Raw genomic sequence first — 11,872 nt, forward strand, 5'->3', positions numbered from 1 at the left:
TTTACAGAGTTATTTTGTTCTCCATGCAGTATTATTGTACAGTTAAAAAAGCTCAAGTTAAGAGTCCTTTCCAATTCTCTCCATGTTTTCATAGTTTATTTTACTGTTAGACTTAGGCATGGCTAAAGGTGACACTATGAGGGGAGAAAAGCTTCCACAGTGTAAGAACTGCAAGGTACTGCAGAATGCTTGTTGCTGTATATCACCTTCCCATTTGTCTTATTGATCACAAGCAGAGAAACTAAAAAGAAGTTGAAGAGGTGCTGAGAAGCTGTTGTAAAACAAAAGAAATCATTTGCAGCACTGCAATTCTCATCTGAATTGCTGAGAAGGTTATGGGCTCTCCAACGCTGGGAGATTAAGTACTGCCTGAAATTAAGTACTATATTGCAGATGTTGACATCTAATCATCCTCAACTGCTTATATAGACAATGCAGAGAATCAGACACTGTAGGTACCTTCTCATTTTAGGGCAGATGAACAGAGCCATATAATCACCTCCTCCTCAGCAAAGACCACAAGGGAAATCCTGACAACTTGGTCCAGCATAGGCAATGAATGTGTGCATACTTTGTTTCAGTCACAGGAAGTTCAGCCCAGTGATGCCCCAGAGCATATGCTAACATGCCAACCAGCTCACTTATTCTAAACATATTTGCTACAATTACCTAATTGCACTGTGAAACAAGAGTCCTCTCCCCAAATACATGAAGACTACCATACCTGGATGTATCCTTGCTGATCAATTAAAAGATTTTCAGGCTTTAGATCTCTGTAGATGAGGTCTAATGAATGGAGGTACTCAAATGTTAGCACTATCTGAGCTGCGTAAAACCGTGCGTGTGGTTCACTGTGAAGAATTAAAACAATATTAAGTAATTCAGTGCTATGCTAAGATACTGAAACAACCACCAGATTGCCAGAGACAGATGATATAATCTTTTAATCAGTTCTTTTATTGTATACTAAGAACAAAAAGAAAAACCAAACAAAAATCCGTATCAAACACAACGCCCCCAAACCACTGCAGAAACAAACAGCAAATATTTTAGAACTAATACTTTCATACCTTAAATCTAATTTCTTAGGTTTTGCATTTAAAATATGTTTTCAAATCAAGATGATTATATTGTACCGCATAGAACTTAGAAAAACTCAGATTTTAAACTTTACTTTTTGAAACCATTATCAGTTTCAGTGCCAATGTGCATAACAATTCCTAATTACAGGAATTAGGAAAATGGAAAAAAAAAATAGAAAAAAAGCAGTTCCTAGATTCTACTATGCCTAGATTACTAATACCTGTATTAACAAACTGAAAATTAATTATAATTTTTTCATTGCATATATTAGTCCAATACAAGAAGGCAAAATTAAATGCACTTACCCCTTCAGAACTTTTTCATTAATAGTAACAGATTTTATGAAACTCTTTTCCCACATTAGCAGTATAACTATTTTTGAAGGAATAGTTTTACTAAGACTTCTTACCTGAACCTTCCGATTCTTCTTAGATGTGAGAACATTTCACCACCAGGAACATACTCCATTACCATGTATAAATTAGAATTGTCCTAAAAAAGCGAATCAGTACACATAAATACATACTGGACATGCTACTGTGTTTATAATTCCCAGGTACAGTATATTTTAGTAAAGAATGAAAATGAAAAATTGTAGCCATCCGATGACCTTAATAAATAAAAAGAAACACAGGTAATTCTTGGAAAAATGCTGACACTCGACAAAAGGAGTATCAGAATGTCAAGAAATCTATTAAAATTAACATTAAAATATAAAGATAATTAGTGGGCTCCTGACACAATGGTGTAGAATGATATGAAGGAGCAAAGGGTGAGATACTGACCACAATCTATGAACTTGCACTCTTAAGTCTATAATCAACAGCCTAGAATATTCTTATCTCCTATAGCCCCATCCCCAAACCTCAAAGTCATAAACATTAAGCTAGAATGCCTGTTCGTTTAAAATGCTATAATAAAAATAAAAATAAATTTAAAAAGTAGTAAATATTCACAGGACACATATCACATTAGCAAAATACTTGATTTCTCTACAGACCACCAAGCACATGCTGTCTTGGAGTTAGAAGCTAATCTCGAAGTTCTCACTATGGTTGTCACTAAATCCTGCTCCAGATAACAATCTCACACAAATAAGCTGCATAACAACTACAATTTTTCCTAAAGTTTGATCATGTACTTTCCAGAAACTCAAATGATTACTTTCAAAGAAATGATTACCTTAAAAGAATACTCCAGTTTTACAAGGAAAGGAAAGTTCACTGCTTGTAATATTCTCTTTTCATTCAGTGTGTGTTCTATCTGCTTCAGCTTGACAACCTAGTAGAGAAAAAAAAAAACAAAACAAAAAAAATATCTCCAGCCTATGACGTTTTTTAACTATCAATATATTTTTCAGTGCAACAAAGTCATTTGAAAACAAGCACGTATCTTTACAGATAGCCAAAAACCTAACAGATTATTGGTAAGAGTAATGAGAAAGGAATGAGAAGCACAGCCATTCTAAAGAGTAATACTCATGTTATATGGTCTGCAGATAACTCGAGAAACAGTAGCTCTTCCTACCTGCTGAGCATAAGAATCTGTAAGGAAAACATCTTTTTACATGTTCGTAAGAATTCTTTTTCTTATGACAGAGATACTTCCGCAGCAAGACAACTCAATAAAAATCTAGTAATTCTGGCTTAGCTAAGAAAGGCAGGAAATTGCATCACATATTTAATTATGAATTTTGTTACAAGTAAACAAAGTAAACTGATTTACTTTACAGAGTTCACACATTAGTAAGGAGAAGACTAAGGAAAACATACATTCAAAGTTTCCATTCTTATGAACAGTTACTTCAGTGATATTTCAGTGAATTTTGCTTTTCTGCATTATATCAAACTGCTTGGTGACAGAACTAAAAAATTAAATGCTACCTTTTTGAAATACATTACAGCATTAAGCTACCAGCAAGGCAGCAAGTGGTAGATTGCTGATCACTTCTTGGGAATTAGCAATTTGTTTCCTGATGTTAAGCCCCATTTTACTTCATCCGTATTACCTAATTTATCTGTACCTTGAGAATGACATAAAGTCACACTTTTTTCTGCACTGGAAACATGAAAATGTACAAGGCTGATGAAAATAAGCCTGTTTTCACAAGTTTGGAAAGCAAATGTAACTGCTATAAATAACAGATAAGCACAATATTCCAGTCCTGACTAAAACGGCGTTTAAATTAACAATCCTTTAAATGAAAATAGTATTAAAAAAAGTTTTTTATTTTTTAAAGAAATGTCATACAAAAAAAATTGTGAATTAAAAGTATTAAATCTCTCTTCAATCACAGAATTTATAGACCAAATCAAAAAATTTGCACTGAGGCATAAGAACAGCAGGAAAAAAAACAAGCACTGTGAATCAGCTCACTCGTGGGAAGTGTCCCTTTTGTCCCCCAAAAAACTATGGCACTGGAATTGTTTTGGCCACCAAAAACAGCAAACTAACGTTATATTTTAATACTGCAAAGCATTCAGCTTCTAGACAAGATTTAACCACCCTTTCTGCAGCTTCTGCTGTTGAAATAGTGGAGGGTGATCACAGCAGTACCACAGGCCGAGACTACTACTTAGCACTTCATGCTATCAAATTGGAGCCTCAGCTAACACAGCTTTGCTCACACTGAATTCTGGCTAAAGGCATGTCCAACGACACCTTCTAGATCAATGATATCCACACCAGTAGAAGGTTATCCCATAACTTGCTTGGGTCTGAGCTTTCGTTAACAATGCTTACCTTCTGAAAGCAATCGTGTAATGAAACTGTGCATTGTTATGAGGTCTGCTCTGAAAGCTTGCATTCTATTTTGTTATGTTGGCCCACAAAGTCAGAGGTGGATGTTGGTGGGATGGCGGTAGAGGCTGAATCCTCCCACCAATATCCCATTACATGTTGTTGCCATGTGACAGATGGCAGTAAAGGGGCAGTGTGACAGCATGGAGTCTGATATGTAGGTGCATATGAAGCAAAGGAGTGAACTCCTCCCAGCAGACGAAATTGTGTCCACTGACATTCATCAATGCTTATTGAAAGTTTCTAGAAAACAAACAGGATTTGAGCACAGTGAGGCAGTGGGTGGTGCATTTCAGCAGTGCTGACAGTGACAGTGGGTCACCACCACTGTTACAGATCCTTGTGAGTGCAGCATGCAGACTCTTGTTCATTGCTGGCAAAAATGCACAGCTAATGGTGGTGATAATATTGAAAAATGGTATTTTGTAGCTGAGTATTTCCTCTGTCTTATAGTGTTTTTGTGCTCTTTGTATCTGTCATTATTTCCACAGAAATAAATAAGAGGCATTACTTTCAGTGACCTTCGTATATTACATCTTTGCTAGGTCAAGGCAGACAAATAAAAGAGTAACAGCCCTACATACAAAACTGCTAGCTACTTCAATATACATTACCTTTATATTTCTTTCCTATCCTAATGAACTAGACAAAAGTTTTGTTAAAAAAAAGTCACCGCATTGGCCATCCACCCTGTTCAATATTCCTTCAAATATTTCCACGATGATCTATCCTTTGTGATGAAGCACTCATAAATTCTCCATAAAACTTACTGAAACTGGCAGAAATTTTCAAAAGGAAATACAGCTGTGTATTTGATAAAGAGATGATTGACAGGAACCACCACCAAGAAGTAGTTCTTGCCGTTAAAATACAAAGCAAACCCTTTTCCCAAATGTCTGAGCTCCTAGCCATTTTCCTTGTTTGTATAACAGCAGCTGGACTTCCCTATGATCCTCTGTGGTAACAGAGGGCAGCAATGCAGCCAGCCCTGGAATAATAAGCAAGAAGTGACTGATTTCTCTACGCCTAAATAAAAATCCCAAGGGCAAGCTGGCTGGGCTAGAGAGGCAATGTTTCCACATGCCACACTTGGTTAATGTGCCTTGGGAATCAGAAGAGACTGGAAGACTGCAATAAGGCTTCTTTGCAAGAAGGCTCCCCAGTTCTAAAGGAACTGGACAACACCAGGCTGTAAAGAACTTCCCTTGGAACCAACAGCTCAGTATGGCTGCACACTGCTAGCACAGCACCTGGCACCGTGGGACCAGATGCTGACATCAAGGTTTGTACACAGGGCAGTTCAAAGGCCCAAGGCCTGGTTCCAGCCCAAGCACTGGAAAAAAACTGACATGATAATTGACTTGTGTATTTCATCGTAGAACAGCAGACAGCCTTCTACCAGCAGACAAAAAGCCACCTAGCTTTCTAATGGAGAACCAACATAACTAGTTGCAAATATCTTTAAGCCTGTGAGAATGTTTTACTGTAAATCCACTATGATCATTAAAAATGTGATTTTTTTTTTTTCCCCCAGATAATTTTATAACTACAGCTATCCAATTTCCAATTTTCCAAGTCATATAACCAGCTCCCCCCACAGGCACAGGATGCTCTCACTCATCACACCCTGTTTTACAGGGAGACTTCTTGCAGAATTTCATCAGCCATAGTAAGGGAATAAAGTGTTGAAATGGTCAATCAGCTGCCTTTCATTTGCACTGTGTTGGCAAGTCTTTTTAATTTAAGTGGATATTTTCTGTCTTAAAAAGAAAAAAGTTAAAAAACAGTCATAGGAAAATGCTAAAGTTGAAAGAAAAAAAAATAGCTCTTTCAAGTAAAAATAATGCCAGAATTTATGCTATAAAGTTTAGTTTCCTAAGTCTTATAAAGGAGTCTTTATTAAATTACACATTAAGGTTAAAATTTGTGCAACTGTACAAGAGAAACACAGTTTAGTCACAGCTACCAGATTTTATCTACATCAAACCCTTCTGAACCACAAAAACGCAGTAAAAATTGCACCAACCTTTTGTTTGTCCAGTATCTTCATGGCATAATACTGTTCTGTGGCTTTATGCTTCACCATCATAACTCTCCCAAATGATCCTGTTCCAAGAGTTTTTTGCCTCTCAAAATCATCTAGGCCAGCAGTATTCTATGCGTACAAGGATAAAATGATATTATTTACAATCTAACATCAAGAGACAACAAAATATAGGCAACCTAGTGCTGTTTTATGTTGTCATGCCTATCAAATTTTAACAAGATTTTATATTTTACATTGCACTCATTAAAACAAAAAGATTTAATTGAGTTGTATTAACATTTCAATAATTTGTCTACACAGATGACAAATGCTTTATAAGAAGGAGACTTTAACAGTAAGTAGATAACGAATTTAAGGCACAGATAGACAAACCCCCCGATGCTCCACAAAGCAGAAAATTAGAGCAAAATCCTAGAACCAAACCATATATATACTGTCTGGAAGAAATATCACTGACAAAACTTCCTCAGTTACTCATTATCAAAGTATTTCAAATGCTGCTTCAATAAAATACCATCATCCTTTCCACTCTCCCCATCCTTCCCTCCATGAAAAAGCCCACTCCCCTCAGTTTAACTTTGAACAGATTATTCTCTCAAGCTCCTCAGCCTGCCCACAAGCTTCATGCAGTATATTCTTTCTTAACAACATAAGAAAATATCAGCAAGGTAAATTACAGATTCACCAATGGTTACTGCTACAGAGAGCCAGGTAAAATACGACCTTGATTTTGAGTTTTGTAATGTTGATGGTAAACATAATTCAGTGCAAAAGAAAGCAGTTGCTCAGTACGACCATTTCATCAGCTCAATCTGGAGATCTGAGAGTCTTCCCTGACAAACTTCAGTGACAAAATTGACATTCAAAATGGAAACTTTTTTGAAAAATGTGTTAAACTTATTTCAGTTTTTTCTGCTGCTTGTTACACTGACACCACACTTACAGCATATCATGAAAAAATGGTATAGAGAAAATTATTGAATTAAGTGATTAATACCTGAGGTGGGCTTTCCCATTTTCTTAAAAAGTCTTCTTTGGCTTTGGCTAGGAACTCTTTCACTGAAAACACACACAAAACCAACATTTTTATTAATGTAAGTCACCATGCATGTGATAGAGATGCACTGTTTACAAAATGTATGAACTTCATTATCAATTCCACTCTTCAATTCTTAAGGTACTATTTTCTATCTTCTATGGTGAACACCAATGTCTCAGACTCCTACAATTATCTCCAGGTGATCTACAAGCTTCCTGGAGTAGCTACATTATTCCACACACTTTAATTAAACGACACCAGCTCTAGTAGCTCGAAATACTGTGTAAGTAAGCAGGCTTTAAGGTGATACAAAACTTTCTTAATTTGATTGGGAAAAAAACACAAACACCTGATGTATAAGTAGCCATTCAACAAGGATAATTTAAAATAATAACACTTTTTTTTCCCTTTTCTTTCAACTTATTAAGACATGTCAGTCTCATTGCTTTCCCTCCACCCCCATCACCTTTAAATAAAAGCTGTTTCCAAGCTCCAATACCAAAAGCACATCATTACTGCAAGCAAAGACAAAGCACAGGGCTACAACAACACTGCACGTTAGATGTGCCCACAGTCAGAGAGTAAGTATTCTTAATTTTGCATTGAGATACAAGGAATGAATAAGTGCAAAGTTCTAGATGACCATTTAAAATGTGCACCAACATTTTTTGTTCAGATGATCTTTCACTTGTTGTATTTCTCTGAATATCAATTATCAGCCAGATCAAAGTAGGTTACTTAATGCATAGTCATAAATAGAGGCATTTCAGAAATTGCCGTGATTCTGAAAAAGTCACAGAATTGAGAAGAAAACACCATACTGTTTTTGTATTTTCTCAGTCACTGCAGATAATAAAATATTAATAACAGTGGATTTTGTGTTTTGCAATGTTCAGATCTAAGCAATTTCTAAAAATACTCAGTAATGTGTCAAGATTATTCTGGCCAATATCTGGAAGTATGCAATTTTGGATCTATATTTTACTTTCATAGAGGTCTCATAGAGACCTTTTCTCTTACCATTTTTCTGTGACTGGTGCAGTATCTGCAGTGATAAAAACAATGGCAGCCCTGGAATAGACTGGTCACTAATTCTGGTTTTCTTTCCCTCTCAGCTGTGCTACAGGATTTAATTTGTAGCAAAATACTCAAGAAAGGGGTGCTTGCAGCTCCCACCATCACTGGCTCCTACAGAATAGCATCAATGCAAGGGAAATTTTAGACAAAATGTCAAAAGATCTGGCAGACCTCAAGGTTAGAAAAGTGTTTAAAACATGAGATATGCACAGTAATTTTATCTTAAGAGGAACACGTGATAATGTATTCCTTCTCTCTATTACTTTAAACCTATGCGTAAGTAGAACAGGAAAACATTTTATGTCAAAGGAATTACATTAAATTGGCATTTAAACTGACTGTGAGTTAAATGTATTTTAGCAGGGAGCCAGTAAGATGTTTGACAGTTGTCCCAAGTAGGGAAAATGTCTTGAAATTTTTTGGGCTGCTCATTTAATGATCCTCATTTAATTCTCAAATGAGGATCATTAATCCTCATCGTTTAATGATCTAAAGATTCTCATTTGAGAAAAGGACAGGATTTCCTACGAGATGAAGTTCTCAACACAAAAAGGGAATCCAGCAACGTCTAAGTTCATGTCTAATGATCCTCTCCTTCCACTAGTACTGAGATGACTACTAATTAATTTGATGACTACCTGCAATTTTTTTTTTTTTTTAATGTAAGTTGACTCCAAAGTAATATGACTGTTATTTTTTTCTTAATGACAAGAAAAAAAATTAAGATGATCAGTACAATTACCAAAGAGCCAAACCTTCAGACTTGTGGACCTTCAAATTTTTAGGGACATAGTTTAGTGGGCGTGGTGGTGATGTGTTTACAGTTGGACTATACAATCTTAGTGGTCTTTTCAAACCTCAATAATTCTATGATTCTAAGCAGCTGCAGATAATTAATTAACATTTAACTTTGTTTTAACAATACAAAGCATAGACAAAACATGAAGTTTTAATTTGCTCATATTATTATGGTATAGCATGTCTTAAATATCCCTTGCAAAATTTCTATTGTTCATATAAAGAAATACTTTGTTTCCACTTTTCTTGCACTGGAATATAATTTTCAGTATTTATAAAAATATATCATGACATTTTCATGCAATCGTCTCAGTTCTTCTTATGGAATAAAGAATGTTTATGAAAAAAATTGAAATCCAGCTGGAAACATTCAAACTGTGGATTCATGGGAAAAAGAAGCCTAGTTTCTAGAAAAATCAAGAAGCCACAAGCTCTCCTTCAGTACAGAACATTTAATTTACTCTACTTATGTTCCTTTTTCAGAAAGTGGCACTGAACATGCATTTACAAAAGAAAGCTACCTAATGGTACTAATTTATTCACGACACCCTCATTTTTTTAAGAGAAAATGTATCAAATTTTGCCTGATTCTCCCATTCAGAAGTCACCTGGGTTCCTACACCACATCGAAACTCAGGAGGTGACTTCCAAAATAATTTAGGCAACTTAAATGCACACACTTATGTCACTTCTGAAGACAGATATTTTTAAAAAATGAATTTTGATCATGAAACATTACTTCTTGATACAGAACTCACTTTATTTCTACCTTTCTTGTGCCAAATCAAAATTTATGCTAACTAGTTGTAGTCTGTAGTAGCGATTGGTATTATTTTGATGGTGCAAACAAACATTAAATGGTGACTTTGAAGTTTTCCTCGAGTGCACATTTTTAGCCACTTCACATTGCTACAGTGAGACCCCTTCCACCCCCCTCTATTTTCTCATCTTTAAATTGTTCCCAGCATCTGACTTTGGGCACTAATGAAAGAATGAGCATACCAAAGGTCTCTATAGGTCCCCAAAGGGTTTGCAGGAACATTCACCCACACAGATGAGATGATGAAGAGAGGAAAGAAAGAGAAAAAAAAAATGTTTTATGCATTTCCACAACAAACACATAGAAAACACAAATATATTTCACCCATTCCCCTCCCCACTGAGGGCTGAACCCTGCAACAAACCAGTGCTTTCCCACACAGACAGAATGACTCACGCTACACCACAGAATGTTTGAGCAAAGATTAACAAATGAAAAATAAAAAAAGAAAGAAAAGAAAAACAACACACCAAATGCAGCTAAATTTGATATGAAAAAAAGATGTTGCATCGCAGAAATAAACACAGCTTACAAAATTTCAGAAGATCAAGTTGGCATCTCTAATAATTAAGCTATTCCAAGACATACACACATCCAAGGAACTGTTGCTAATAAAAGTGTATCTATCTTCATTGCAGCATTCACTATAAAACCTGGAATTGGGTGATCTTCCCACTACTTAGCGCTTTGGTCCAAAAGACAACATATGTGAACTGCACACCATGTGGTGGGCAGCACAGAAATGGAAAACAGTCTCCAAAAAATTCAAAACTGCATTTCAATCCCATTATCCAACAGCAGCAACAAAACCGTTTGAGGAGCCTGAATCACACAGCTGTAGTTACCCTACCCAAAGCGCAACGCGTACTTGAATTCTCTGCAGTAGCTGTATAAATATGATTTAATTGTATGAGATAGGCACAAGAGAGTCACAGCCAAAAATTCTGGGAGGCACCAATAAGGAACCAGCTGGAAGCAGACAGGCTACACACAGACCAGTGAGCATGAGCGGGCCCCGTTGACCTAGCTCTCATTGGCAGTCTCAGCCCTTACCAGAAGCACGTTTCATGCAAGGCAAACATCCAAAGCCACAGCAGGAAATCAGGGGAGATTGAGAAAAATATAGTTAAGAAATGGAGTAGTGATCAAGGAGTGAAGTCTGAAAACTTTTTATAAAACTGAAAGACAAGTTTAATAACTTCTGCCTGGTCAGAGGGAATCCTACAGGTGCACACAGGGCCGAATTATATACCAAGGATTATATATGCTGTCACTTGTGTATTGCAGATGATGTTGAGACTAGGCCAATGGACATCTGTACCCTTAACAAAGGGAAAATGGTGATAAGTGGGAAAACCTACTAAAGGGAAGCAGAGAGCAGTACAGAAATAGTTCACAATAAAACACAGCCACTTCCACACACAGCGCCAGACAATGACAGTTACCAGTTAGTTTTTAACTGTCCGTGGTCATAATGAATGCAAGAGCTTCCTGTTCAAATAAGCTCTGTTTTCAAGTGACAAAAACCATCTGGTCCCAACATGATGAAAAGGTGCTTGTTCAGAACACCAAAGGGAAACCCGCAGATGGCTTCTTTGGCTCAGAGAGGCGCTGCTCCCCACCTGCTCTGTGTCAGGAACTATCTGTGTACTTAAAACTCAGCTTGAGATCCAGAGATTCCCAAGTAATACTACTAGCAAACAACGAGGTATTTAAAAAACAAGCAAACAAACAAAATCAAACCAATACCACAAAACAAAACCAAAAATAAACTCCCCCCAAAACAAAGAAATGAACATTCCCACCCTCCAGCCCTCTAAACTATAGGAGATGTGGCAAATAGATTTTTTTTTTTTTAGCGGTATATTAATGCAGTACACAGTATTTTTGTTTAATTATTATATGGATGAACTTTTTATGAAAAGTTAGCAGAGTTAAAAAGAAATAACAAAGGGTGGATGAATATTATAAAATAAAGAGTATTCTGGCCTGACACAGTTTAAAAGCAAAGGAATCCTAGAAAGGTTCCTGAAAAACTTAAGCAGTTTGGGATGTGTCAGCTGAAGGGGTGCAATTAGGGCAGAGGGGGAAGGGTCACAGGCGGAGAAGTCCTGAAGAGTTAACATGAATTACTTGGCCTTTCTCCACCTCCCACGTGCACTGTATTTGTTATTCTCAAGCGCACCTCCAGTAGACAGCAAGCCAGATT

General features: G+C 36.5%; 1 protein-coding gene across 1 annotated transcript in view; it reads right to left on the minus strand.

Annotated features, from left to right (window-relative positions):
- PRKACB (protein kinase cAMP-activated catalytic subunit beta) overlaps positions 1 to 11,872 on the minus strand; it is a 34,548-nt gene that overhangs the window by 9,865 nt on the left and 12,811 nt on the right. The window contains 5 exon segments of the mRNA XM_031554860.1: positions 725 to 851; positions 1,493 to 1,575; positions 2,266 to 2,364; positions 5,909 to 6,037; positions 6,927 to 6,988. Coding sequence (XP_031410720.1) covers positions 725 to 851; positions 1,493 to 1,575; positions 2,266 to 2,364; positions 5,909 to 6,037; positions 6,927 to 6,988 — 500 coding nt within the window.

This window comes from Meleagris gallopavo, chromosome 10 (genome assembly GCF_000146605.3).
Source record: "Meleagris gallopavo isolate NT-WF06-2002-E0010 breed Aviagen turkey brand Nicholas breeding stock chromosome 10, Turkey_5.1, whole genome shotgun sequence".
NCBI lineage: Eukaryota > Metazoa > Chordata > Aves > Galliformes > Phasianidae > Meleagris > Meleagris gallopavo.